The sequence below is a fragment of the Alligator sinensis genome, unplaced genomic scaffold (assembly GCF_000455745.1).
Source record: "Alligator sinensis unplaced genomic scaffold, ASM45574v1 scaffold469_1, whole genome shotgun sequence".
NCBI lineage: Eukaryota > Metazoa > Chordata > Crocodylia > Alligatoridae > Alligator > Alligator sinensis.
In genome coordinates, this window is record NW_005841934.1 from 3,301,097 (window position 1) to 3,328,436 (window position 27,340).

General features: G+C 43.4%; 1 protein-coding gene and 1 long non-coding RNA gene across 9 annotated transcripts in view; one reads left to right on the forward strand and one right to left on the reverse strand.

Annotated features, from left to right (window-relative positions):
* The window catches only part of CUNH3orf67 (chromosome unknown C3orf67 homolog), a 120,297-nt gene that overhangs the window by 72,807 nt on the left and 20,150 nt on the right, over positions 1 to 27,340 (forward strand). For 7 of the 8 annotated variants that reach the window (XR_003093063.1, XR_003093064.1, XR_003093065.1 and 4 more), the window contains exons 13-15: positions 8,089 to 8,487; positions 15,946 to 16,149; positions 20,943 to 21,004. Coding sequence is in view for 4 of the 8 variants with exons in the window: in XM_006019626.2 (XP_006019688.2) it covers positions 8,089 to 8,487; positions 15,946 to 16,149; positions 20,943 to 21,004 (665 nt within the window). In the remaining 4 variants the exon portion in view is untranslated. The remainder of the gene's footprint in view (positions 1 to 8,088; positions 8,488 to 15,945; positions 16,150 to 20,942; positions 21,005 to 27,340) is intronic. The other variant, XM_014517986.2, reaches the window with a different exon arrangement.
* Positions 1 to 27,340, reverse strand: part of LOC112549583 — a 231,558-nt gene that overhangs the window by 59,640 nt on the left and 144,578 nt on the right. The gene's annotated exons all lie outside the window — the stretch shown is intronic.

Here is a 27,340-nt window from a genome sequence, read left to right on the forward strand (position 1 = left end):
ACCCTCGGATGGATCTCATCCGGGCCTGCCGACTTAAAGGCATCCAGTTCTTCCAAAAGACTCTGCACCATCTCAGGGTCTACGCATGGCAGTCTGGCGCCTTGCTGCTGCCTCTCTACAACCCCAGTGAGAGACTTGTCATGCCCCTCTCTTGCTGGAGGTGTTAGGAAGTGAAGAATATTTCACAAGGGGAACGCAGGAAGGCAGACTGGAATTTTACAAGACTGCGATTTGACCAGAAAAGCAGATCTGATACTGCAGTTTTACATCTTGTCTGATGTATGCCAGTGCCCTGCACAGTCCTGGGTTTTTATCCTTTTGCAATTTCAAAATTTCGGAGTACTGGGATTAGTGAGAGAAAAGAAAAAACTTGCCAAAGTATCAACTGCCACTATATTTATAAATATGCAGCAGATTGTCCTGTCGGTGAACAGTTGTATCGGGTTGTTATGGCAACTGCTATGAGTTTCTTCCTTTATTCCCATACCAGTCTATTCCATTTTTAATTCTAGAAATTGGTTCTTACCAGTCTAATCTTTCTCACAGACCAGGAATGAAGTACAACTGAGTTTTCTGATAGCAGGACAGATGAAACTTTGCAAAAACATTGTTTCATTTCTCTAGAGAAATCATATTGCAGATGCTAACTATAACTCATAGCCAGTCTCTTGGGGATTTTTGTACCTCTTGTTTTCTTGTCACCTTAGACCTGTCAGGCCTCATTATTTCAAATATTGTCCCAGAAATTCAGGGTTAAACCAATTAAAGTTGAGATAATGAATCATGAACAATGCTAGGGTCTAATCTATGCCATATGGTCTCTGTTTTGGAACAGCACAAGCCAAAGATTTTCTCTGTGTCACTTGTCTCAAGAAAAGCAGGACAGGTTACTAACTGAAGCTAGGTTAAGATGGCCTGTCTAAGTCATAGCATGTTGGTAAACTTTGCCCTTTCTCTAAATATTTTATGTTTGGAATTTTTTTGGTATTTGATTTTTCCAAAAAAAAAAAAAAAGGAGAAAAGAAAAGAAAAAAGCAAGCTGCCTCTCCTCTCCTGGTGCACACACACATTCATAGATTCCCATTCCATTTCATACAGGTTTGGGGTGTACAGAATCAGTGTTCCTCATTTATTATATTGTACACAGCAGACACATCTACACAAGACACTTACTGCGCGTTAGCCTAATAACACTGCGCAGTAGCGTGTCATAGCAGAAACCGTGCTAATAGCCCACTGCGCAGTTATTAGGCTAATGCGCAGTAAGCATCACTAAAAAACTGCACTGGCGCTACTGTGCAGTAACCCTAATTACTGTGCATTCAGTTAGTATTTCATTAAGGCAATACTAAACTAAATGTGCAGTATCTAAGGTGTATTAATGAACGTGTAGACGCGCCTAGCCATGCCAAACTGGCTTAAAAAAACCTGTTCAGTGCCCTATTTGCATAGGGGCCTGAATACTCTCAACTATTTGGAGTTTAATGTTAATGTAAGATTTTTAGCTACTTAGAAATATACATTGCCTTTCATCCTTGATTTTGAACTGTATGGAGTACTGTATCAGAGAGAGCAGTAAGTATAACTAGTTTGAGAGTGAAAACATGTAATCTGTTGCATCTAGTAAAAGCATTTTGAAAAGGCAAAACATAATTGCATTAGATGCTCTTTTGTCAAGCAATGTAGGTTAACATACCTTTTTATGAACTGATCAGATTCTGGCTCTCTGTCTTGTTTGAACCGTACACCCTCAGCAGCGTGCAGTGACAGTGGTTAAGTCCAGACTGAGAGTGAAACTGAATCCTCAACCATTGCTTCCTGCAACAGGAAGAGGTCTTTTCCACATACCTACCTAGCATCTTTGTATCCTGATTAGCTAGTGAAAACTGGCAAAATAAGTGTAGTGATGTAGTCAGAAGCTTCTGAATCTGGCTACAATCTCTTCCAGAAGACTCTGCTAAGCATTTGCAAATTTAGTGATGATATATGAAGCAGGTAACATCAAATTGCTGGCACAAAGATCCACCGTAGTGAGCTAATCATTTTGTTCTATATTCAGAGATAAAGCTTTTAGCTATGGTATTAAGCCCCAAGTAAGTGAACACTTACACGTTCAGTTTTACATTAAAGAATCTTAAAAATAAAAACAGGCTGGAGGAAACCCTGGGTTTGCAACTAGTCCAGCCCCCTGTTCCGGGCAAGATCATCCATCCTTGACACGTGTGTCTGACCTGCACAAAAATCTTCCAGGGACAGAGATCTTACTGCAGCTGGACAGTTCTGTGTTGTGTCATGTTGCTCATTATATCTTCATTGCATTGTGTTTTTCCAAGTGGTTTGACAACTGATCAATTAGATGGCAGGCATACACCCCATTATTTAAGATCCCTTTAGAAATAATGGATGGGAGATTATCCCTTTTGGTCAGGAATAGATTATTTTAAATGTTGTGTAAACTAAAAACTGTAGAGAATGATTTTTGATTTATGCATTATCTATTAACATGGCCTATATGAAATCCTATTAGTAGTACAGCTAAAGGAACATTACTTGTACATAGTTAAAATGCAATTAAAATAAACAAGTGTACGGCACAGTAACAGATTATCATAGCTTTTTTACTCAGTTTCAGAACTAAATTAGTGATTGAGAGTTAAGGCTTTTCTTCATGTGAAAGAAGTCACTGAACCAAGAAATTATTTAGCAGTTATATTTTGCTCATATTCATACCATTTCACGTACAAATGTATTTTATGTTACTTCAAGTCATCTTTTTACTGATATTCCAGGGGCTCATTTAATTTTCAAATCATTCTATATTTGAACTGCAAAAACAAATTATAAAAGTTTTACAATAGGCTATACAGTCTGGACTACGTGCTAAGATGATCATAGAAAAGCCATGAGAACTAAGCATAGAACTAACTTACCGTACCCATTATATCAGCACAATCTAAGACATCATTGGAAAACCATCATGAAAATTCATTGGCCCAGGCAAAACATCCATTCCCTGTTTTATCACCATTACAACGGAGGGAAAAAAAAGATTCTTCACTTAGCCGAGTTATTTTGCAAGCTTACTCAGTATAATGTCTGGCACGCTGTTAGCTGCTACGTTCTTTCACAGATGATCCCTTTGTGTTGTGGTCATGTAGCTACATCAGCTTTGTGCTGTATTTGTAATTCTCATACAGCAAATTTTTTAAAAACAGAGTCACATATAAATATAGACACAGATAAAAACTTTTTTTCCATGTGTATGTCTGTCTCTTGTACCCTTCTCTGGATGTCTTTTAAATTATCTTGTACTATACCTGGCACCTTAATGCCAAGATGCATACGTTTCATTGATCATTAGGGTACGTATATTGATTCAGGGGTGGCCAGCCTGGGGAGCACATGCCACAAATGGAACGGACAGCTTGTGTGCGTGCGTGTCGTGTGGCAAAGCAGTGCGTGCGACAGCCTGTGTGCATGTGTCATGTGCAAATCAGGGAGGTGGTAAGCAACACTGCGGTAGATAGGACGCAAAGCAGAAAGTAGAGCAGCAGATAGGGAAGGAAGCAGAGCAGCAGATCAGGCAGGGGAAGGGGATCAGAATGGCACTCGGAGAGGATGCACGGCTAATTTGTGGTATGCCTGCTAAAACGGTTGGCCCCCACTGCATTGCATTGTACTTACGCTGTCAGCCAGTGCCATCCCAACAGGTTACGTCCGCTCTCTATGACAAAATACCCTCGGAGCCTTTGTGAAGAGCTGCTTTTGCCGGCTGTGGGTATTTCACAATTGGCGACTTGATAGTAAACTCGCAGATTGTGGAAGCTAACAGTGGTAGCTAGCTGTGTACTAGCAGACTGGAAAATAGACTCCTGCTTGATAGATCCCATAGACTCTTGATAATGACCTCTACCTTATTTTGAGACATTTGGAATATAGTGAGCAGCAGGGAATAATTAGGTGGAAGTAAGGTATAGATAGGGCAGGAAAAAAGAATGTTCCACCTTTCCTGAAATTAGTGCAATTCATCTATTTTACCATTGCTTTGAAGCATCTTTTTGGCAAAGGATACTTCAGGCTGGGCCTAGTGTTCCCCTCAGTGGCCATGTTTACATGTGCACTTAACTGCAGAATAGACTAATTAGCTGCAAAGTAAAGCATCACCATCTACACATGTGACGCAATTAGGCTACAGTAAACTAACACCACTGTGAGAGAGTACTGTTGGGGACAACAGTGTCTTAGGGAGGGGTAATTACATGCAGTTAAATGCACGTGTAGACACTGTGCCTGGGAGTAGATTACTCCAGGTCATACTGCTCCAGAGTTTATTGCTTTAAGTAATTGCACGTGCAGCAGCACTTTCGAAAGAATGGAGACTACATACATCTGTGTGGTCTAAATGTTATGGAATGGGGGCAGTGTCTGTCCCAAAAAGAGCATCGTCTTCACAGATATTTAACAGGGGCCAGAGCCTGGTCTGACATTGGTGTGAGCTAGGAATGAAAAGAGTTACTTCAGTCCTAAATGAAATCAGAATCTGGTCCTAGGACTGTAAAGTTCAGAAAGGCGAGTTGCATCCCTGGTACTAACATGCTAGGAAAGCGGGGTTACCTGAGCATAAAGAACAACTCACCTAGAGGCATGTGAGATAAGCCAAGTGGTTTTGTTTTGAGAAAAGTTTCAACAAAGCAAGCTTTGAATCCCTTATGCCGTGTGCTGGAGGCCACATGATTCCCACCTACTCGTACATCCTAATAGTGTAAGAGAACTCACCGTGGCAGTAACTTCCCTTTTTCTGTTATGTGGTGGGAAATGTTTGGCTTTGCAAATTAGTTTGCAAGTTAGAAAAGGCAGGTACTTACAAATACTTGTAGTGTCTAGCTAATTTGTTATTGAAACAGCTGAGTGTCATAATTAAACTGCTGGTCCCAAATGATCAGAAAAGAGTAAGGCAGCTTCTTGTCTTGCTGTAGCTTACCTCCAGTGACTTATTCTCTATTTGTGCAAACGACTGTATTTTCAAACCAAGAGATGCACTGGCTGTACATCTCTTTTGTCATAGACTCTATCTAATTAGACTCAGCTGTCAGCGTCCACACATTCAGTCAAACCAAGAGCAAAGCAGGAATTCACGCTGGTGTGAAATACAGCGTAGAACTCGTGCTGGTTTCAACCCAGCATAACAACTGCAGCGTTACACAGTGTTACCGAAAATGTTGTCTTGGGTATAACAGACGAGTTCATCTGAGAAGGTTTCAATTAAATCTGGAAATTTCCTGCACTTTTGTAATTAAAAGAGCAAAAGTAATACAATTAAATAAGAGTGTATGTATTCTTACAAAGACCACAAGGCAATTTGACTTCTCAACATCAAAGCTCTGAATACAAAGGGAGCACGTCCCATCTGCTCCACGTATGTGGCCCTCACAAGTCATTAGAATGATCTTCTTAAAATTACAACCCAGCAAGAGCAATCAGTTTTATGTATCCAGAAATTATTGTCCCACTGCCCATCTGCATGTCTTTCAAGGAATGTAGTACAGAAATGGAAGAGCTAGCTCCTCAGGGAAATCATTCTCATCTTCAGTATACATATGCTGTGCTACAGTTAATCAGACAAGCTGTACTGATGTCTTGGCACCATTGCACAACTGAATATGTAACAAACAAATAATTCTAGGACCCAAAGATATACGGTACTTCAGGTCATGCATAGATGGGAGGGATTTAAATAGTAAGGTGAATCAAGGTTATCTCTTTGTCTCTTGCAGGTTAAAATAGTGTGATATTGTCCTGAATCACCTGCCAGATCACACTAATTCAGTTTAGTAATGCTGCTTTACACTAGCGGTGTTAAAAGACTTCATAACGTATAAAAAATCTTGAAAAAAGAGACATATCTCTCTGTGTCTCAGTAAAATTACTAACTGCAAGAGTAAAGCGGTATTTACAACTTCCGAAAATGCATGTAACTTCACTAGTAACAAAAATAAGATGAACAAAAGCAGCACATTTAAATATTTATAAATTTCAAAGGCATTTCATATACCAGTAAATGTCTTCTTCTGCCTTTAAAGCCTACCAGAAAAATAAATGTTGTAGAAAGGATTGCTCAGTGGTGCTGTTTCAGATGTGTTTTATAAAAATACTGTGTGTTTATTTCTTTTCCCTAAGCCCAGAGAGGTCAGTTATGTGAACTTTAACGATGATCATTTTATAATCACAGTTCATTCTCACTTGCTTATCCCTATAAATGCTGCATCATTGTGTAAAGGAACAAATTTTCCAGTGTATAAATAGCTTTTGCAATGGAATTTGTTCTTAAAGTATTATGAAGCACTGTGGACGCATCAATAGCTCATGTCTTCGTGCAGGCATGTCACAGAAACACTTTAATCAAATCGAGCGCGCTGTAATACATTTGGCTCTATCACGTCTTCCAGTGTGAGGTAGGAAGCCATGAGCTTCCACAGGCTAGCTAGAACGCCTCTGCTGGTTATCGTTCTCTTCTTCCCGGACAGATTTACACTCTTGTGGCACCGAGCTCACGTAAGTCACCCTCGTGTAACCGTCTCTCTTGTACGTTTCTTCCCAAAAGATGGTGGACGACAGAACAGGCAAATATCCATGCTCCACTCCGAGCACAGGGTTGTTGTTAAATGTATAGGCTAAAGAGATCAAAGAGAACCTTGCAGCTAAGATGTCTCCTGATTTATGCACTGTTTCTGTTGTTTACTTGACTAGTTCTGGGGTTTATATTTGCAACTAACCTACTAGTTCCTTTGTGCAGTGTTGTGTAAACGGACAGCACTATGCAGAGGTGTTTAGTAACTAATAATCTAGCTCTGCTTTCAGCTCTGCTTGTTACCCTTAATCTGTTCTCAGAGAAAAGTGAAATCTGGTGACTTGAGTGACCAAGGTATTTTTTTCCCATGCGCACGGCTTGCTTCTTCATAGGGAAAGCTCCGTGAATGAATTGAGACTGTTTGGTTCTGCCGTAGCATGGTTGTGTTAGAATTTAGGAACAAAATGATATAAGTGATGGACCGCACGTAACCGAGAGCGAGTTGCATATAATCGTTACTCCCTAGACTGAAATAAAATGTCCGCTTAACTCACAGTCCATGTAAGCTATCCAAAGGAGACAAAAGAAAGCAGTAACAGCTGTCTAGCATGTGTGCAGTACTGCTATGTGGGTTGGAAGGGTGCTTGTATAATCCAGGGCTTTTTCCCTTAAATGAGCACGACACTCTCTTAGGGCCCAGTCTTCAATCTACCGAGGTGAATAACAGAGCTCCTTTGATTGCAGTGGCAGAGGGCTGGACCATACAAGGTGACCCTCATCTTTGTAGCCAAACTGTGCTACCTGTCAGGGATGGTGAGAGTTTCGGTAGGATGGCGATGGGAGAGGGGGCTTCCTTTTATGCCTTTCCTGGTCAGCGGGGACCCTCAGATGACTATCCCTGCTTATCCAATATTTCCGTCTTCCTTGTCACTTGGTTTTCTCTTCGGTGTTTATATTTTTAGTTTCAGGATCAGGGCACTCTCGATGTGTATTTGTTGGGTGTTTCATGTAGATCTTGTTTGGAACAGGAATAGAGAATGAGTAACATTGCACTTTTAAAAAAGTCCCCCAAATGATTTTTTTTAATTAACTTTCAAAGAAAGGGAATCTCTGCAGAACGAATCTCTTCTGTTTGGGACTTAAACTTATGGCAGGCCACATATCAGTTCAGCAGCGACATGAACAGACACGTGGTGCTTATTGGTCGGCACCCGTTGTCCAAACTGTACTAATATTGGGACCCGCAGGCTTCCATCAGTCTGAGCTAGAACAGGATCTGGACCTGTGTTTTCAAAAGTGTCTGATGTGGGGGTTTCCATGTGAGAAGCTAAAATTTGTGTTTAAAGTCCCGAGCCCCTCCCTGTGTTCTCTTCCCACTCCATGACAGTGGGAGTTGCTCGCTCAAATATGAAAGAGTAATTTTGAAATCCTACATCCAGATGTTCTGAGATGCGTCATGAACACCATCATGCGCTACCAGTTTCTTTCACAATCACAGTTGTTTTGTTTTCCAAATTTAGGATGACCTCAGTGAGTCCATGCAGAGCCCTCAAACCATCAAGATCAGTCATGGTACATCGTTTGATTTGCCAGTGTTAAAAGTGATCCCGTTAAAGACGATGTCAGGAAGTCCCGAACACTGGAAGAGTGAAGGATGGAGCAGGTGTACCCACGTGGAAACAGTGTCCTCAAAAACAGGAGGCTTACTTGTGAAAAAAGTAGATGCTAATAACACTCAGAGCAGCTTGATGCCCACCCCCTGTCTTTCTCCAACTGGAAATAAACCTGACTGTAAAGAAATCCCAGAGGCCTCTGAAAAGGCGAAGGGGAGTGCAGTTGGTCAGTTAAGAGCATCAAATAGTAAGAAGTCCCTCAAAAAAATCTCAAGAGAAAATTCAACTCCGGCAACTGAGACATCTGTAAGTGAGTTCACATTGGAATTAAATGATTTCCATGGTTTGAACAGAGATGCTGCAACACATTTCAGACCTATTTTATTTATTTATTACACCTACTTTGCACCAGTTGAGAAAAAATAGAATAGTGTATTTTTTTCTCTAGGTGTTTTCATGATCACCACACCTACAGTAAGCAAAGCACAGTTTGGTTCCTACACTGGGGTTTCCAGTATTAGATTGACGTTATCTTGCACATACAAATATTACTGTAGTTGCAAGTAGAAATCAGTGAGTTTACAACCAAAAGGCAGTATGCTTGTACAGTCCCACAACTCGGGTTCTCAGACAGTGTGAACTGTAAATGCAGACATGCTGGTAGTTTGGGGCTGAAAGGCTAGAGAGGCAAATTGACAGTTTTTTCGTAACAATCTACAGGAGAAACTATACAAAGATCATTAGCCTGTGCACTTCAGAGTTTCTCTGCAGCAGCCCAGAAACATAATAAATGATATGATTGAAGGCTAACAGTAAGGCAGTGTCATAGACCAAATCCCCAGGCTACTCCGGAGACTGCATTCATGTCCATCAAATTGCTTTTTTTTTTTCCCTTGTGGGTTTTTTTTTCTTCCTTTCTGTATTTTCCATATAAGAGGACAAATGAGCCTGTTCTAAACAAGTGACATTGCTGTGCATTCCTTAACAGTACAGGCTCTTTCCACCAACTTTTAATGTTAAATAAATAGCTTTGAATAGGGAATTAACATTTATAATTCAAGTGTGTTCTGTATGTAGAACATCAAAGAGCATATTCTGATCGCACATTTGCTCGTCCTGTTAGGCAGGTTGCCTTTTTAACTGAGGGATCCTCCTTACGTGATTGAGGTTTAGGAGTATTGAGACAATACTCAAATATCCTCGCTCATCGTCACATTTATTTCTCTCACTCAGTACTGTTCAGTTGTTTTAGCTTTGAGAAATTGTTGCATTTTTAAAGCACCAAGTATGTTAGTCCCAACCAGAACTGTGTTGTCTTTGCCCAGAAGAAATACACTTAGTTCAGGGCAGGCAGCTCAGTGATCAGTTCACTTCCACCTGTCTTGGGTATTCCCAGCAAGAACACTGCTAGGTCCTGTAGATGGAGGCAACATAGATAGAGACACTTTCCCCAAAAAGCTGCTTTTGTTTTAATCCCTCCATACGTGGTCAATGTATTGATTTGTGCCATAATTTCTCCTGAATTTTTTGGGTGGTTTACTGTACATTGTGCTTATGTTCACTTGATATAACATTTTGTTACGTCTTTTTTCAGGGATTGCACACTGTTTTCTTCCAAGATGTCTTTCTATTGCATCATTGTCATTTTTTTCCTACCACCTTGCCCAGCCCATCAGGAAACATCTATTTTAGCACCTGTTATTTGAAAGTTACCTGTTCTGTTTTGGATTTGGAGTGCTCAGCTACAAAGAAACAGAGAATCTCTCTTTGTGAACAGAGCTACTATATGATTATTTTTTATTTATAATTACTATCATTATTTAGATTTGTCTCGCCTGATTCAAAAAATTGTTGGTGAAAGCCAAGCATATGAATCTCAAAAAGACAGTAAATCTCTCTTCATTTTCTTGGCTTATATCATACTTGCAGAGTGCTAGAGTGAAAAATAAACACATACTGTCACAGTCCTGATCCTCTTATCATACCTGGTCATTGGGGAGCTCCGTGTGCAAGGGAAGAGAATTAACAGCTGGACCGAGAAGCCTAACTGGAAAAACAGGATGGCTCTAGGAGGAGTGGTAGCAATGAAACAATCCTGCTAGTATCTCTCCCTCCCAAACACCTTCATTGCTACTGCAGAACATAGGAAAGAGCCAGAGGAAAACGGGGTGTAGGACTGCTGGAAACCAAGTGTAGTGATTTATAGCAGTGTTTCTAAACCCGTGGGTCACAACCCAAAAGTGGGTCATGATCAATGAAAGGGTCATGAACAAACTTTAAAAATGGATTCTCCTTTAAAGGAGAAAAATGTGGGAAACAGTGGCTTTTCCCTTGCAGGCAGGCAGAGCTCCAGCCTGGCAGGGGCTGCTTGGGGCCCCCACGTCCAAGCTGTGGAGTCAGTCTTAGCAAGGCTACCATTGTGGGTAAAGCAGTCAGGTGTCAGCACAACTGCGGTCTGAGATAGACTACATATACAGTACTTGGTTGAAACTGGATATAGTGTTTTCCAAGCAGCCTTCATAGCTTGGAGTTCTTTGCTCCTTTTCTGTCTTATTTCCTTGCTCCAGATTTTGTGCCGAAATGGAAATGCCACTCACTGCTCTGAGTATTCTGTTGTTTTGGGATTAAAACCAGGCTTTTTTAGCACCTCAGGAATAAAATCTACTGTATTTTCTGGTGTTAGAGCATTATAAACATATGGGTCATTCCAGTTAATTTTAGAATAATTCTAACAGACTGCTAGAAATGGACTTTTCTGCATATTACTACACAATTAGAACATGTACAAACCTAGAATTAGGGGTGTTTTACATGGTTAGCACCCATTGCGGTGGTTTTAGGTTTCCATCATATTTCAGGAAAAAGATATGGAAGTAACACATCATTAAGGACCACTAGACAACAGTATTTTATTCTGACTAATGTAAGGAGCTCTTCTTTCACACTCCATTTTTTAAAATGTCATTGAGCTAAGAATTGGAAGGGAAGTGACGCAGCCGGGTGACAGGGGCACTTCCATGTCGGAGGGCTCGCCGTTTCCGGCGAAGTGGCCTCTTCCAGGCTCCTCGTACAGAGGGCTGGTGAAAATGCTTAAAAGACTCTTAATGAAATTGATTTGCTAACTACTTAGTAAACTTTAAGGACCTGGTTGCTTGCAATGTTTTATTCATGTTTTAATAGAGTTCTCTATTATTAAGTTCAAATATTTTTAATTAAGAAAGAAGTACAGCCCTCTGGGTAATATTGCAACCATGTAGATAGCTGGTAATTAAACTTTTCCGCACGCATAACTACATTCAAACAATTCTGAATAAATCATTTGAGCCTAGTCGAATGCGAATGTCATTATGTGCATCTTTAACAGAGGACAAATGCCTTTAAATAACAGGTTTTGTCAATCCAACAAAAGTTTAAGAGCTTAAGAAAAATGTTTCTTATCATAAGGAGAGGATATACAGAAAGACAAGATAAGCGTTTAATTACTAACTGAAGTATTCATTTTGAAAAAATTTAGGAGCACGGCAAAATTACTTTCTACGTCAAAAATGTCCTATAAAATTCAAAGTGAACTTAATCTCAAATTCAGTTTTCGAATTCTCTCTTTGAAAATCAGCTAAGACACTGAATCTTGTCAAAGGGTTTTTTAACTAGGCATCTGAAGCTGCAGAATCCTCCCCCCAGCCTTCCCTTTTTTGTACAACGGAGTTTACTGAAGGGAAGGAGAAAGCAGAGGGTTGGGCGGTCCTCTCTTCTCTAAGATGTTGCTTGCACTGAGGAGGAGGAGTTTTACGTAGAAGGGAAACAGACTGCCAAAGCCTTGATATTTTTTAAATAAGCATAAAAATATCTCAAAAGACCAAAAAAATGTAAATGGGGGATGAGGAAGATAATGGGTTTTCTTTTCTTTCTTGCCTGGATTTTCTCTCTGAAACTCACTGAAGGGATTTCACAAGTTCATGCCATCTGAATTATTCCATGCCAGCTAGTCTGAATGAGAGGGCTGCAAGAAGCTCTTATAAAAAGTAAATTATATGAAGCAGAAAGTTCATCAGCAGGAGAATTCGTGAGAAAGCTTTCAACAAGTTCAGCAATAGAGATATTATGGTAGTGAGAGCTCTTATTGAAGATTGATGCAACAATGAAAAAGATGGGGGTTTTGCTACACAGCCTCCATGTTATGGTCACAACCGAAGGCTATTGTATGTATGTTATTCTCAATAAGAGTTGAGAGAACCTGGCACGTGGTGTAATAGGATTCAACTCTGGTGACAGCGATCACAGGACAGATGGAGAAAGCAAGAAAGCCTGGGACTCAAAAAACCCCACCAAAACAGAGTTAAAGTGTTAAAATGGTGAGGCCAGTTGTCACTCAGACATCATGGAGATAGATGCCTTAACAACTGCATGTTTGCTGCAAAGATTCCTGGGATAAAATATATCTAGATAAAAGTGATTCGTGCCAACATAAATCAGCAGTTTTCAGAGAAATACCAATGCAAGTTCTTTGCACTACCATGAAACCAAGAAATGCCTCTTGATCTGGAGAGAGAGAGATTTGGAGAAGTTGCGGGTGAGCCATTAAGCTTGGAGACCCTGGCACACCCCAGACCTGGGGAACACAGTTTAAATCATGTTACGTTTCCAGGGTGGAGTTACCGCCATGTATCGAGAGAGACAGGTACTCGTGCATGGTCACACCTGTGGCTGCAGGACCGCCCGCCCAGGTTCTGCAGAGTCCCAGAGCGTTTGGCCCAATAAGGCCTGACAAGGACACAGCTACCTGCGTCGGAAAATCTTGTTGTAGCGTTTAAAACTATGGTGCAGGAGCTCTCTGAGGCCGTAAGTCCAGAGAAGTGTTTTCTTCAGAGCAGTAGGGTAAAGGGGGCTCGAGGTGTGTGCACAAGGTTGTGAACTAGGCTTTGATCTAGATTTTACACCCCACCCCAGCATCCTTTCTTTGCGTACTCCGCTGTACAGGATGAACTTGGCCATCGCGAGCCACGTCCGACTGAGGCTGGCTGTCAGCTGGCAGGTACCTCCGCCCATTGCAGACAGTGTGTAAATGAGTTTTGCTTTGTTACGAATCTCCCCGTGACCTGGGCCATTCCAGGGGGCTCGCAACGTAAAGGCAGGCTGAAATGCAACAGGTTTGAGACGAGTTGTCGGATCACCTCAAAAAGCATTATAGTGGAAGGCGTAAGCAAGTGGGAAAAGGCACCGTGGAGGTGAATGACAGAATGGGGCGAAGATGGAAGACCTGAGGAAACTGGGAATGATATCATCGCCTTTAAACTCGAGAATGGACATGGCTTATTTTCCTGTAGCTACATCTGCACCCGTGGGGAAAACACTGCGCCCAGCAGCTGTACAACTCAAGAGCAAGCATCCCGAAGTAGGAGAGCCCTCTGGAGCAGGGGCTTTGCCTTTCTCTAGGTGGACGGCATCGAGCGTGTCAAATGTGAAATAACGACCGCAGACAGACGCGCACCAAAGCTTAGTTGTTGCTCGCTGCCCGGCTGTTAACACAGCTGAGGGAACGCAGGTTTAAATGCCGCGGCTTACAAAGCTAATTTCAAGAGGGAGCTGCCAGTGATTCACAACTGGTTGTCAACTCAAACAGGTCTGGGTGCTTGGAAATACATTTGATCTTGAATAGTTCAGCACTTCAGCACAGTGGCTGGCAACATTTTATAAGGCACAGTTTGGGCATTGTGACTCCCTCGGTTGGCTGCGAATACCACAGGCCATTCAGAATAACTCTCATAATACAGAGGGATTGAGCTAGGTGATGGTTTTTGGATACTACACATAGGCTTCAAAATAATGGGATTAGCTTAATCAAGAGTTTTTAAAAACATGTAATAAATGGGTTCTCCTTATTTAACACTGTTTTCTACGTTTCCCTTTGCAGCGATGAGAACTAAAAAGTTCTTCCTGAAAACTGAGATGATCACAGAATCTCTTGCCTCCAGAACCTGGGGCTTGCAGTAAAATGATAAATATTGCAAGATCTGCAACACTGCGTATGCATATGTCAGGAGTAAATAATATGGTGGCTGCCAGCAGGTCCTGCAGAGTGGCACCGGAGATGCCGAAATTTCCTCCCCACAGTTAAAATATAACGTGATTTTGCACATCACTGGATGGGAACTGTTTCTCCATTAATGGTGGCCACAGCCCGCGGGTAAAAATACGCTGCATGTCGAAACACAAGAAATTGAACCAGCAGAGCAGTCTAGGTGCAGAGTGAAAAGCACCTGTTGCGTGGTCTCTTGGCACTTCTGGTAAATAGCAGGCCTCTCCATGTCTTGATCCCAGTCTCCCTCCCCTGCCATTGCACAGTACACAGCGTACGATGCTTCAGTGCTGGGCATACGTACTGGGCCCCAGCCCGGCCCTTATTTCGGCGAGAAAATGAGCGGCGCTTGGTTCCTGCAATTCACCCTCAGCGGGAATCTTGACCTTGCAGCACAGCACTTTTGCCAGGTGTATCGGGGGCTTCTGCAAAACAGAGTACCTGAACCCAATCATCTCTTAATAAGTCACACCCAGAAATTTGGAGGCATTTTTAAAAGCAAATGTCATGCTTAAGCAAGTCACTAGCTTGCTGGCAGTGGCAAATTCTCTCAGTAGAATAAATCCAAGCAGCAAGAGAAGCTTCCCTATGCCGCCTCGCCCAAACGCTTCCAGCTCCCCGGGATGGGTTTGCTTCTCTTGTATGAAGGATTACCTAGACAACACCGATCGTTAGTTGTGATGCTAAACTTCATTTGGTAGGAGCCGGAGCAAGAATACCAATTCACTTTTGTAGTGCTGCTGCCAAAGTATCGCACCACTCGAGCCAAACTCCACCGCTTAGGATTCATGGCTCGAGTAGGAAAACTTTGCAGTCCCTGCGAATGCTGCAGTGGCTCTTAACACCTCTGACTAAAACAAAAGTTTCAGAAGTCCCTCTTGTGCTGCTCGGAGAAGCAGGGGTCCTGAAAGCCTCTTCAAAAGTTGAGCTTCTGCTGAAAAAAAGAAAGCCCACTTAAGGCCCAACCTGTTGTGACATTACCTGTGTTTTACTTTTATATCGTAGAGGTTTTCACGAGCCACAAGTCAGACTTATTAATGGCAATGTAGGTGACAGCGTAGCTCATTGTCGTTGCAGCTTTTGATCTTCTGGATTGAATTTGAGGCAGCGAGAAGAATGAAACGTTCTCTGTGAACTCTGCAAACTGACCCCTCTCGAATGATTGGACATACAAAATCCAGTATACACCTGAAAGTACATGTCGCTGGGTAGTTGCCAGAGGCCAAATCGTCTTTCCAAAACCCAGATCCAGTACGTCTGTTATGGAAATGCTGCATGTGATGTAGCTTGTGGCAAACACCAGACCTCCTGCTTTGTGGTCTTTGACTGCTCAGTAAATGGAGGCTTTGTCATCTTCAGCGTCTTTGGTTTTTGTCTTTTTGGAGACCTTTCTGCCTGCAGAGGAACAGGGACTTCCCCGCGTGCTGTGGGTTCAAGCTGCACAGCAGGCACTGCACAGCAGGATTTTCCAGTCTAGGAACGTATTGACATCTGGTCCTCACCCACTGGAACAGAAATCTGTTCCTTATCCCCTTCTAATAAATAGTTTGCTTTTTTCTTGCCATGTTAGCTGCTTCTAGAAAAAAAATCTCTTCTGCTCACTCGGGGAATCTATTTTGCTTGTATATTCACTTCCACTGTCCTTTCTATGCTAACTTGTGCAAGTGCAATTTGGTTTCCTTTCTTAGGCATACGACTGGAGAAAATACCAGCCAAGTGGCCTGAGCACGTCTGAACTGCAGATGTTGGCCAGCATGAAGAGGCAGCAAAGTGAAGACTCTGAGGATAACGGGGTCCCACATGGGCTGAGCGCCTCTCAGATCGACACCTGCAACGTCAGCATCAGCACGAGCAGCGACGACACGACGACCTGGAACTCCGGCCTGTCACCCGTGAGTCTGCCCCTTCGCTGTACTTCCGTAAAGTTGTGTGAACGGGTAACCAATGACAGTGTCCAGCAGAGGTCCAGTGGGCTCAGTCAGTAAGATTTCTGTAGACACGCCTGAAAAGGTAATTCTGATATTGTGGGAATGCACACTTTTAGTAGAATTTAGCCAATAAAATGTGGTCACTGCACAGAGTTTAAATTCCCTGTGCAGAAAGCGCTCCTCTCGCTTCAGGCTGCAGACAAAAAGAATGCTTTGCCCTCTTCCCCTCGACGCCATTGTTCAAGAAACATAATGTTCCACCCCCACGCACCCCTCCACGGACGTGCTTTCCTTTGTAGAGCTGTAGTTTAAATGCAAGGTCAGCTGATAATTTAAAAACAGCCTCTGCTTTGATTTAATTCAGCTCTGATCTACTTGCTTCTTCCAGTGTTGGAGAAAGAAAAACTGGTCCCCAAATGTGCGCTGTTCCAAGGAGCAGAGGAACATTTGTTATGGTTCACTGAGCACTCGAATGCCCAAGGTCACAAAATAACATTTCGGCAGCATACCAAGGCACTTAGAGACGCTACTCCAAAGCAAGACCATCTTAGTCCAGTTATCTAGGCAACATAGTTCTTATTTCATAGTTTGTGAAACAACAGTAAAGGCTGAAAGTGGCCTGTGGTTGAGGAGGACTCACAGCATATCTAATATGGGCAGGCTTGACCCGGGATCAGCTGCACACGGGTATACTGGTTTGCAGTGCAAGGAGGACTGGAACTTGACTGGCTGCCAGTGACCTCCAGTGGCTGCTCGGCACTCGGGGGTTGCGGACATGCAGATCTTCTGTAATGAACAACATCATGTTCTGCATTGGGGTTTGGTGATAGCCCAGGAAGTCGAGGCTATTTGATAAATGTACGATTATCCCCGGATAACACAGCAATGATTACAAAGCAATGTTTGGAGGAGGTCAGAAACGTGGTTTTAATTGTCCTTGGCGGAGTCCAGTCCAGCATACCCTCTTCTAGGATTCACTTGACAGACTCAAACATAAGGCCTAACTTTCTGTCCCTACTCACTGGGGTCTCAAGTAAAGGAAGAGACTAGGAGCCTCATTAATTTTTGAGTAGCTTAATTATCAAGAAATGGATAAGAATATGTAGACATGTCAAGTTTGGTTTTACAGGCATTACATGCTTAAAACAAAAAAGAACTTTTAAAATAAAATGTCCTACTCCAATATTTAGCCAAGCATGATGTGAATGCAGAGAGAGTTTGTTTGATCCTAGTGCTTTGATCAACTTCTCTATGCTTCAGACTAATGTCTTCAGTTTTAAAATGTTTAGATATAATAAATTAGTAATTTAAAAGTGTAATTAGATGTAGCTGTGGTTATTCATAAAAGTCTTTCGTGGCCATCTCTCTACATAAATCAAGTCTACAAGGAAATCTATTGGGCTTTGAGAGAGACAGGTTTTTCAAGGTTTTTCAACTTAGGAGCAAATTCAATTAAAAAAATTAATTTCCAACATCTGAAGCTTTCTAAGCCCAAGCAATCAGTGTGGGCATCTTACCTGTGCAGCCCTGCTCAGGCTCCTGCTCTGGTCTTTGCGAGCTGGGCAGTGGGCCATTAGGATACCGAGGTGCCAAGTGCGCTGCCTGTTGCTTTTCCAGTTTGGGAAGTGATTTGTAACAGTCCTTGGAGATGCGAGACGGAGACCACCAGGACCTGAAATCCACTGTGTATCCACAGAGCCACTGCAGCAAGGGACAGTGGCCTAGCAAGAAATACACCTCTGCCTTGACCAAGAGGAGTCCCTGGCCCAGCAAAGTGGCAGGTGATCAGTTGCTGAGACAACTACCAGGGTGCCTTTGGATGCTAGTTTTGGGGGTGGATGGGAGTCTTCTAGACACCGTCAGCCACCCTGAGTGTTGGATTGCTGTGCTGTATTTGGAAAGAAGCAGGATGATGCACTCATGTCTCTGTAAGTGCTTTCCAGTCCAATAGTGTTAGATTGATGTTGTAGCCATGAAGCCGTGATGAGCCAGGAATTGGGTCTAACTTTATCCCAACCATGCCGTTAGTCCAGTAAAAGGTATCACCCACAAAGATCCTTGCCTCTTCCAGTGCAAAAGTATCTTAGGGGAATGTCCATCAGAACCTACTTGGGAGGAACCTTTTTAAGTCAGCCGGCCCAAATAACTGGCACGTCTAGCCTGGTGTTAATCTTTAGTACACTTGGTAACCTGGGAAGATCGCAGAAGGGTGGAGGAGCTGATGTTGTGCCAATATTCAACAGGGGCAAATGGGCAACACGGGTAACTGCAGGATGCTTGGCCTGGTAGCTGTTCCAGGCACAGCACAGGAAAAGTGTATGTGGCATTCAGTTAATAATGAATTGAAGGACAGAAATAATGATTGATGCCAGTCAACATAAGCTTATAGAAAACAGTCTGGTCAAGCAACAGGTTTCATTTCTGGATGACATGCGTTGATAAAGGGAGTTGCTTAGACAGAACCTGCTGATGTGTGTGTAACAGGAGTGGCCAACCCCCTCGCCCCGCAGGAAGCTGGAGACCCTGGACTCGGGCAGGCAGGTTGCAGGAGGGTGATGGTGGTCTCCACCGCCTGGGTTGCAGAGGCGCACTAGCGCACTGGCTTCAGCAGCTGCTGCAACTTAACTGCTTGCCAGCCGCCAGTTGGACAGTCCTGGTACAGAGCATCTGACCTAGTGTCATGTAATACCCTGTTAAAAATGAACAGTGCCAGGCTCAAGAAAGCATATGCTGAATTGCTGAGGACCTGGAATCTGAGAGGAGTTGCTGGGGATCAGCATCGAATAAAGGCATTTGCAGTGGGGTCTGCAGGAAAGCGCTCTAGACTTGATGATAGTCAACACTTTCATCAGCGATCTCTGCTGCATGGGAGGTCGGACTATGATCTGACAGCTCCTTCTGGCCTTAAACTTGATGACTCTGTGATCTGATTTCATAGAACCGCCAGGCAGTTTTAACTGAGCCTCGACATTAATCACATCTCAGGTGTGCTGTGTGGGCTGCTCTGTGGGCAATCGGAGTAGCAGAGAGATTAACAGTCAGCCTATTTGGAGTCCATGTGGAGTCCCCTTCCATGATGAGCAGAACGTGTTTGCAGGCCGCTGTCCCCGAGCCCCTCCTGCCTCTTGCCTGCACAGCCCAGCAGTGAAGCTGAAGGTGAATCATGCCCTGGATGCAGGAAGACCTTCTTTGGCTAAGGCTCCAGTTCATATTGAAGTTCAGAATTTACATAACTAAAAGGCCATTTGTCTTCACTCCAGGACTGAGCGCCAGAACTGGGAATCACTCATCACTCCAGCCGGCTCTGTGGGAGCTGCAGGGCTGCTGGAAATCAGCCCCTTGATAAGAGTTGTATGTAGACTGTGGAGCAGCAACAGCATATCTGCAGCCATCTTCTGTTTTTACACAGCAGCAGGGGTTGCATGATGTATAGAAAATGAATAAAAATAACCCAGCTACTCTGTTTTACAAAATTAAGGGCAATTTGAAAAATTGTTTCTGGCTGTTATTAACCTTGAGAGATTACTTGCATTTCCAGGTGGTATCTTTCCATTAATTTAAAGCAATAACATCCTTTCCTCTCTATTAAATCCAGCTCTGACCAAAAGTTAGGGGGGGTTGTTCTAAAAACTGGTTAATTTTATATAACCTCTCTGTCCCTCCGTGTAATCTATAGCAACAGCACCACCAGAAGGCAGATCATTGTTTATCTTTTATCTCTAGAATACACTTTATTTCCTGTAAAGCAATACTGTGTATAGGTAGGTTGTACAGCAAACGTATGTAGCAAAGAAATATTTTACATGTAACATGTTTTCTGTGACTAAATTTTCCATCATTTGCAGCTTCATTAAAATGCCCATCTATTTTTGGCTTAAATGAGGTTCAGAAATCCTTCTGAACAGCAAAGATATATAGATCATATAGCTGAGCTGCAGTTGGAACAGATGAACAGATGTTCTTATACAACTATAAAAATGATATACTAAAAACTGTATTTTATAGCCAATGATAGTTTACTGAGAACTGAAATGTAATATCGCTGCTGTCAGGAGAAATTGTTGAAATATAAGTTATTTAGCAGCTGTTCTAAACTATGACAGCCCAAAAGGAATAAAATAGCTTTGGGTACAGTACATTACACAGCATAGCTGTCAACTGTAGATATATTAAAAAGTGCGTTTTACCTTGAAGGTGAATTCTAAAGCTTTATAAAATGTGAAAAATTAAAAGTTAATTGCACTCCCAATTAACATCAACATACATATTTAAAATTAAACCTTTTAAATGTTTGCAAAATGAAATTTTTACAGTGCATCTCATTTGAGCATTTTCTTTGAGATCAAGAGCTGCCGTGCTAGCCTTGCCGGTACCAAATGCTAAATTCTCTCTATGAAAGACATAGTAGAGTTATGTAATCTTATATAACATATAGGTACATGATACTTTAATATCACGCTCCACAGTGTACATATATGCTGTACAGTTCATATAAACGTATTATATGTGAGTGTTCATACTGTAACTGAAACTGTAGAACGAATATGCATGTCAGTCCAGAGGGAAGTCTTTTATTTAAATTTTACTGTTATGCACTTAGGGGCTGACTGCCCTTTTTGAATTTTAACCACAGAGGAAGACTACAAAAATCTAATATCAGATATTACAACCATCTCTTCCCATGTGTCATCTACTTGCCACATGACGAGAACATTTGCAAGGTGTTGTCTTACTGCTTTTTTCTCTGTCTTCCACAGCCTGTCAATCAAGGTCGTCACTACCAGAAAGAAATGAACCCACTTTCTCATTCCAACCCACGGTGAGATGCCATTTATAGCGCGGGCATGACAATTCGATTAGATGCTTCTGAATAGTAAGTGCAGCGTTCTGTGATTGAAACTTCACTCTCTTTCCTATTGTTACCTCTTCATGGAGCGTTCTGCTCCTGCTTTGGTCTTCAGTAACTTTCCACAAGACAGTTAGTCTGCATTGGCCCAGGATGCAAGGCAGAGCTCTGCTGCATGTAGCCGTCATCTAGTGTCACGTACGTATCAACGTAGGGCCTGTTCTGTGCTACGTGACTTGGGAGCCTGGCCCCCATCACACTGCCTCACCCATCAGGACTGGATTTCTTTGAGTATTTGTGCACGTCTCTCACAGTTGAGGAACCTGAATGGGGCGTGGGTTTAATACTACCCAGGAGGATGACACCCTCAGGATAGGAGGATTTTTATGTATGCTCGGGGGTCATGGCAGATGGGGCTTGTCTATGATGTGTACTAACTGCGCAGATTGGCAGTTGTTTCTGTTCCCCCATCAGCAGTAAGAGTCCCATTGGGACCTTTTTATTTTTGATTGGAGCTGAGAAAGAACCAGTTGTCCACCATCTGCATCTGTGTGACTGATCGCAGTTCTGTTGGCACTCCTCCTGTAAGCCTTAGCTGGGACTGGAGTGCAGTAACAGACCATTCTGCCCAGTTCTCACTATGTTCGGGTTTCTGTGTGTGCTTGGCTGCATTTTATACACAGAAACACACATAGATTTCATCTAATAAGCAATGGAGTTAACGTATTAAGCTAACACACTCTGAAAGGTGAGTCTTTTATCTGGCCCAGGGGTGCCAAAGGTGCAGCCTGCAGTGCTCGAGAGCTGACCCGCACTGCACGCGGCACCTGCTGGACCAGCCCCACGCACCAGGCCCCAGCCGTGTGCTGTACTCAGTGCCTGCTCTGCCTAGTCTGGAACCCGTGCTGCATGTGGTGTAGGTCCCAGAGCGGCTGGAGCAGGTTCTGTACACACTGGATCTGGCATGGCGGAGGGGAAGGGGGGCCTGTGGGCCTGATCTGACCTGCAGGGTCAGCCCTGTGCCACATATCCCACCCATGGACTGACCCAGCATCTCTTGTCCGGCCCATAGGACTTTGACACCCCAATGTAGTCCAGCCCCCTGCTCAAGGCAACGTCATCTCTGTCTGAACCATCGCAGACAGAGGCTTGTCTGACCTACACTTAAAATAAGCTTCAAACAAGAAGATTCCACGGCCTCTCTAGGCAACCTGTTTCTGTGCTTAAATCCCTTCATAGATAAAGTTCTTGTAAATATCTAACCTACATCTCTTTTTAGAAGTTAAGCCCATTACTTCTTGTTCTGTCCCTGTGAACACAGAAAACAATTGACTGCCCTCTTTTTTATAACAACCCCTCCTGTATTTGAAGAGTATTATCAAATTCCTCCTCAGTCTTCCCTTGTCTAGATTAAATAATTCCAGTCTTTCCTCATATATAGATCTCTTAATTATTGTTGTTACTATCCTCTGGACTCTTCTGCTTTGTCCATGCCCTAACTGAAACGTGCTGCCCAAAACTCGACACGGCATTTCAGGTACTGTCTCACCGGTTCAATGGAAAAATCACTCCAGTTAATTCTGGTGACTGCATATGACACTCCTGCTAATGCCTCCCAGTGTGCTGTTGTCTATTCAGCAGAAGTATTGCCCTGAAAACTCATGAGCCCCTGACAGACATTATACGTAGAATGTGATTAACCGGTTAATCGTGTCTTAAATAATAACCTGGCTGCACATTCATGCATATTTTGTGTAATAGCTGTGTGGCTGGTTCCCATCACACCTAAAACTATGTATGGCCAGGCATCAGCTGATCAGTGCCCCCAGGCTTATGAGCACATGGGAGCCCTTAAGTCAGCACTCCTGAGGGTGGGAGTGTGGATCCCCTGCCTGGCTTGCTACTTGCTGGTGCAAGGGGAGTGCAGGACCATGATCCCAGGCTCCGCCTGCACCAGCAGCTTGGTGCAAGGGAGATCTGATCCCTAACCACAGTTGCGCCGCCTGCCTTGTATGTGTAGCATGGGAGGAAGCACAATTGTTGGGGTCACACGTCAAATCCCATCGTGCCTTTAAGGCTAGGGGCAGAAGTTACACATAAACCAGTTCAAGTGATCAGAAACTGGTTTCAACCTGTAACAGAACAATAGTTCAGTGCACATAAACCAGCTTCAAAATGGCCAAAACTGGTTTAAGGTAAACCTGGTTGAATGTGGTATCAGACTTAACTGACTGAGGTCAAACTGGTTTATGGCACTTCTGTCCCAAACCCCTTCCTGGTTTAAGTTAAATCAGAGTCCCTCAGCATCCCAGCATGCTCTGCAGCCCTGGGCTGGGCTATGCTGTCTGCTCCAGAGATCAGGGCTGGCCCTGCTGCAGCAGTGAGGGCTGGCTGACAAGGGGTAGGGGTGGGAAACCTGGCTGGCGGTTTGGATGTGCATTGTGACTGTTCTGTCCTAAGTGCACCATTTTGCACTTATCCATGTTGAATTGCATCCTATATCTCAGACTGTTTTTCAAATTTATCGAGGCTATTTTAAATCCTAATCCTGTTCTCTAATGTGCTTGCTGCTCCACTCTGCTTGTGTGCCAGTGTATGAAGTGCACATTCATTTCCGTCTCCCAAGTCATTAGTGAACAGGACTGGACCCAGGGCAGCTCCCCGCTGAGCCACACTTGAAACCTTCTCCCTGTGTGACAGTGACCCATTGCCGACCACCTCTGAGCACAGATATCCAACCAGTAAGGCACTCGCCTTGCAGCCATTTCTTTGGCTTGTCACCTCACCAGAGAAGGAAATCAGGTTAGGCAGGCATGACAGGCTCTTGCTAAATCCATGGTATCTGCTCCTTACCACCTTGCTATCGTCTAGGTGCTTACAAACAGTTTGTTTGATGGTGTGCTCCAGTATCTTCCTAGGTATCAAAGTTAGACTGACCAGCTTGTAATTTCCTGAGCCTCCTTTTTTGAAAGATGGCACTACGCTTCCCCTTTTCCAGTCTTCTGGAAATCCAAGTTGCTACCGGCTTTGGCTGCTGTTTAATCTGCCAAACAGAATTGTGTTGAATTTTTTAGAAAATCATTTTTGAGAATCGAAGTATTTGTAAAAAGACTGACTTGTAACTGCCTCATAAATTCAGTAGCTCTTATGAACTGCCAGAAAGGCATTAGTAGGCTGTAAATATAGCTGATGATCAAATTATGAGGTCAGCTTACATCACGATATGAAAACTGGAGAAGAGGCAGTTATACATTAGCCGTTTATAGCTTGTGACTGGAATCAACAACATTTTTACACTTCACTTAAAATAGACAACTGAGAAATATTGTTCACAGGGGCAGGGGGCAGAAGCTGTAAGTAAAGGAACAGGGAGATCTCATTACTGGTGAGTCTAAAATAACTGGGAATCTGAACTCTGCCTAACTCTGCCTTAACATTACATTTAACAAATAGGATGATACCTTTCCGCTGCCCTCAGCTTGGAATGAATTCACCTTCCAAGTACAAGTCCTGGGAACTGCAACCCACCGTGCATCTAGCTGGTTACTGGTTTAGCTGTCTTATCCTCTTATCGTGAATACCAACCATAGTTTTCCCAGCCCCACAGTGCAGACACAGCAAGCACAGCAACGTCCAGATATCTTAATCCCAGTAAGACTGTGAGATTTAGGAGAGTTGTTAGTGCCCTGAAAGCCTAAAGGAAGTCATTGATCTCCCAAAAAGTGTAGTTAGGCCGTGGACGTGTGGCAAACCTACCGTGGGTTGTTGGGTCCTGCTGGTGTGACTGAGGCTCCAGTCGGAGGGCCCGTTCACTACACGGACCAGCCGGGGCTTGGATCTTCAGAGGTTTCATCGAGTCGTGCGGGGTTTGCAAGAGCCCCTCCATGCTTGTGTACAGTAAGTGTGTACAATCACCCATGTGATCAGAGACTTGCACGGCAAGCCATACGAGGAAAGGCTGAGGGACTTGGGTCTCCTCAGCCTAAAAAAGGGAAGGCTGAGAGGGGGCTTGGTAGCAGCTTACCGCTACATCAGAGGAGCGCATCAAGGGCTCAGCGAACAATTGTTCACCAGGGTGCCCTTGGGGAAAACCAGGAGTAATGGCCACAAACTCCTGGCAGCTTAGCACTAGGAAAAACTTCTTCACAGTCAGGGTGTCCTTCCAGAGGTGGTGCAGTCACCTACCCTGGAGATCTTCAAGAGGAGACCGGACGGTCACCTGACCCCAGCAGTCTTTCCTGCCTAGTGCAGGGGGCTGGACCCGATGCTCTTGCGAGGCCCCTTCCAGCCCCTCACATCTATGAATCTAACTGAAGTTGCAGATGCCTTGGCTGCACTCTTCCCCATTGCACGTCTGCTCTGACCTCATAGGTTGTGTTCATCTTGGCCTCTCTTTCTAAGGTTTAGAAATAAGAAAAGCCCCAAACTGAGCCAGTTTGGAGAGAAACCAGTCAAGTTATGAAGTGTGTACTAAATGCCCAAATGGAAAGGCTGAGGCAATCTACATCAGCATTTTGTCTAGATTTATATTTTACCTATAAAATGTGTCAGCTCTGTATTACAGTGTAAAGACTTGGTGACTTTGCCATTTGTGGGTGTGATATAAACTTTCTTGTATCTATAATTGCCTGATAAGGGCCTGCAGTCCTTGACAAATGATTAATAGCCATTGACCTCCCTTCACATTGGCACAGGATAGGCTGACTAAAGCAAGCTGTCTTGTCATTACAACCTCCATGTGTAGCATAGGACTGATCGGGTTGTCGTCATTTTTCTTTCCTCAACAGTCTTCAAATATTTTCATAAGTAAGCATGGGTGTTTTTACTCCTTTCCACTAGAAGCAGATAAATAACATAAAGATCAATAAATTACCAAAGGTTACATTTCACACAGGCGCCAGTTGTTTAATCTTATAACAAAGTTTTGTAGTTTTGGAATTGGTATCTGTCAAAAAAAATTTTTGTTGTATTAATTTGCAAATCAGAATTTTTTAAAAAGTTAATACCTTCAAAAGATTAGGAAGGAGTCATGTACCTTTTCCTAAAAATAGCAGAACTACAATCCATAATCATTACTTAATCCCAGCATGTGATTTTTCTAATTTTTGTTATCATATCTGTCTAATACTGGCTTGAGTAATGAATCACAAAAATGGATAAGCTACTTTGTATAACAGAATTCGTTTTTAGCTTTGTTTCAGCCTTCAGCATGGGAGTCTTTTGGTGAAAGGAATATATGAATTTTGGAATTGTAATTAATGGAACTTTTAAAGATTGGAAGAAGGCCACTGTGGTGCCTGTCTTCAAGAAAGGGAGGAAAGTGGATCCGGCAAATTACAGGCCCATCGGCCTGACTTCTATCCTGGGGAAGGTCTTAGAAAAGATTATCAAAGAGGCCATTCTTAACGGACTGGCCGATGGCAATAGCCTGAGGGATAGCCAGCATGGGTTTGTAGCAGGTAGGTCATGCTTGACCAATCTCATTTCCTTTTATGACCAGGTGACCTATCACCTAGACAAGGGGGAAGAGATTCATGTCGTATATCTTGACTTTAAAAAAGCCTTCGATCTGGTATCCCATGATCACCTCTTGGCTAAACTGGCTAACTGCAGCCTCAGGTCCACCATGATCCGCTGGCTGGGAAATTGGCCCTGTGGTCGGACCCAGAGGGTGGTGGTTGACAGGAGTCAATCGTCGCGGTGCGCTGTGACCAGTGGGGTCCCCCCAGGCTCTCTCCTTGGGCCTGTATTGTTCAACATCTTCATTAATGATGTGGACATTGGAGTCAGAAGCGGACTGGCCAAGTTCGCCGATGACACCAAGCTTTGGGGCAAAGCATCCACACCTGAGGCAGGAGGGCGATCCAGGCTGACCTGGACAGGCTCAGCAAATGGGCGGACGAGAACCTGATGGTGTTCAACACTGAAAAATGCCAGGTTCTCCACCTTGGGAGGAAAAACCTGCAGCATGCTTATAGGCTCAGCAGTGCTACGCTGGCTAGCGCTACGGAAGAAAGGGACTTGGGGGTCATCATTGACCACAAGATGAACATGAGCCTGCAATGTGATACTGCAGCTAGTAAAGCGATCAAAACACTGTCTTGCATCCATAGATGCTTCTCAAGCAAATCCCGGGATGTCATTCTCCCCCTGTACTCGGCCTTAGTGAGGCCGCAGCTGGAGTACTGTGTCCAGAGACCTTATGATGAGAGGCTGAGAGCCACGGGACTCTTCAGCCTGGAAAAGCGCAGGCTCAGGGGCGATCTGGGGGCCCCCTATAAGTTTATCGGGGTGACCAACAGGATCTGG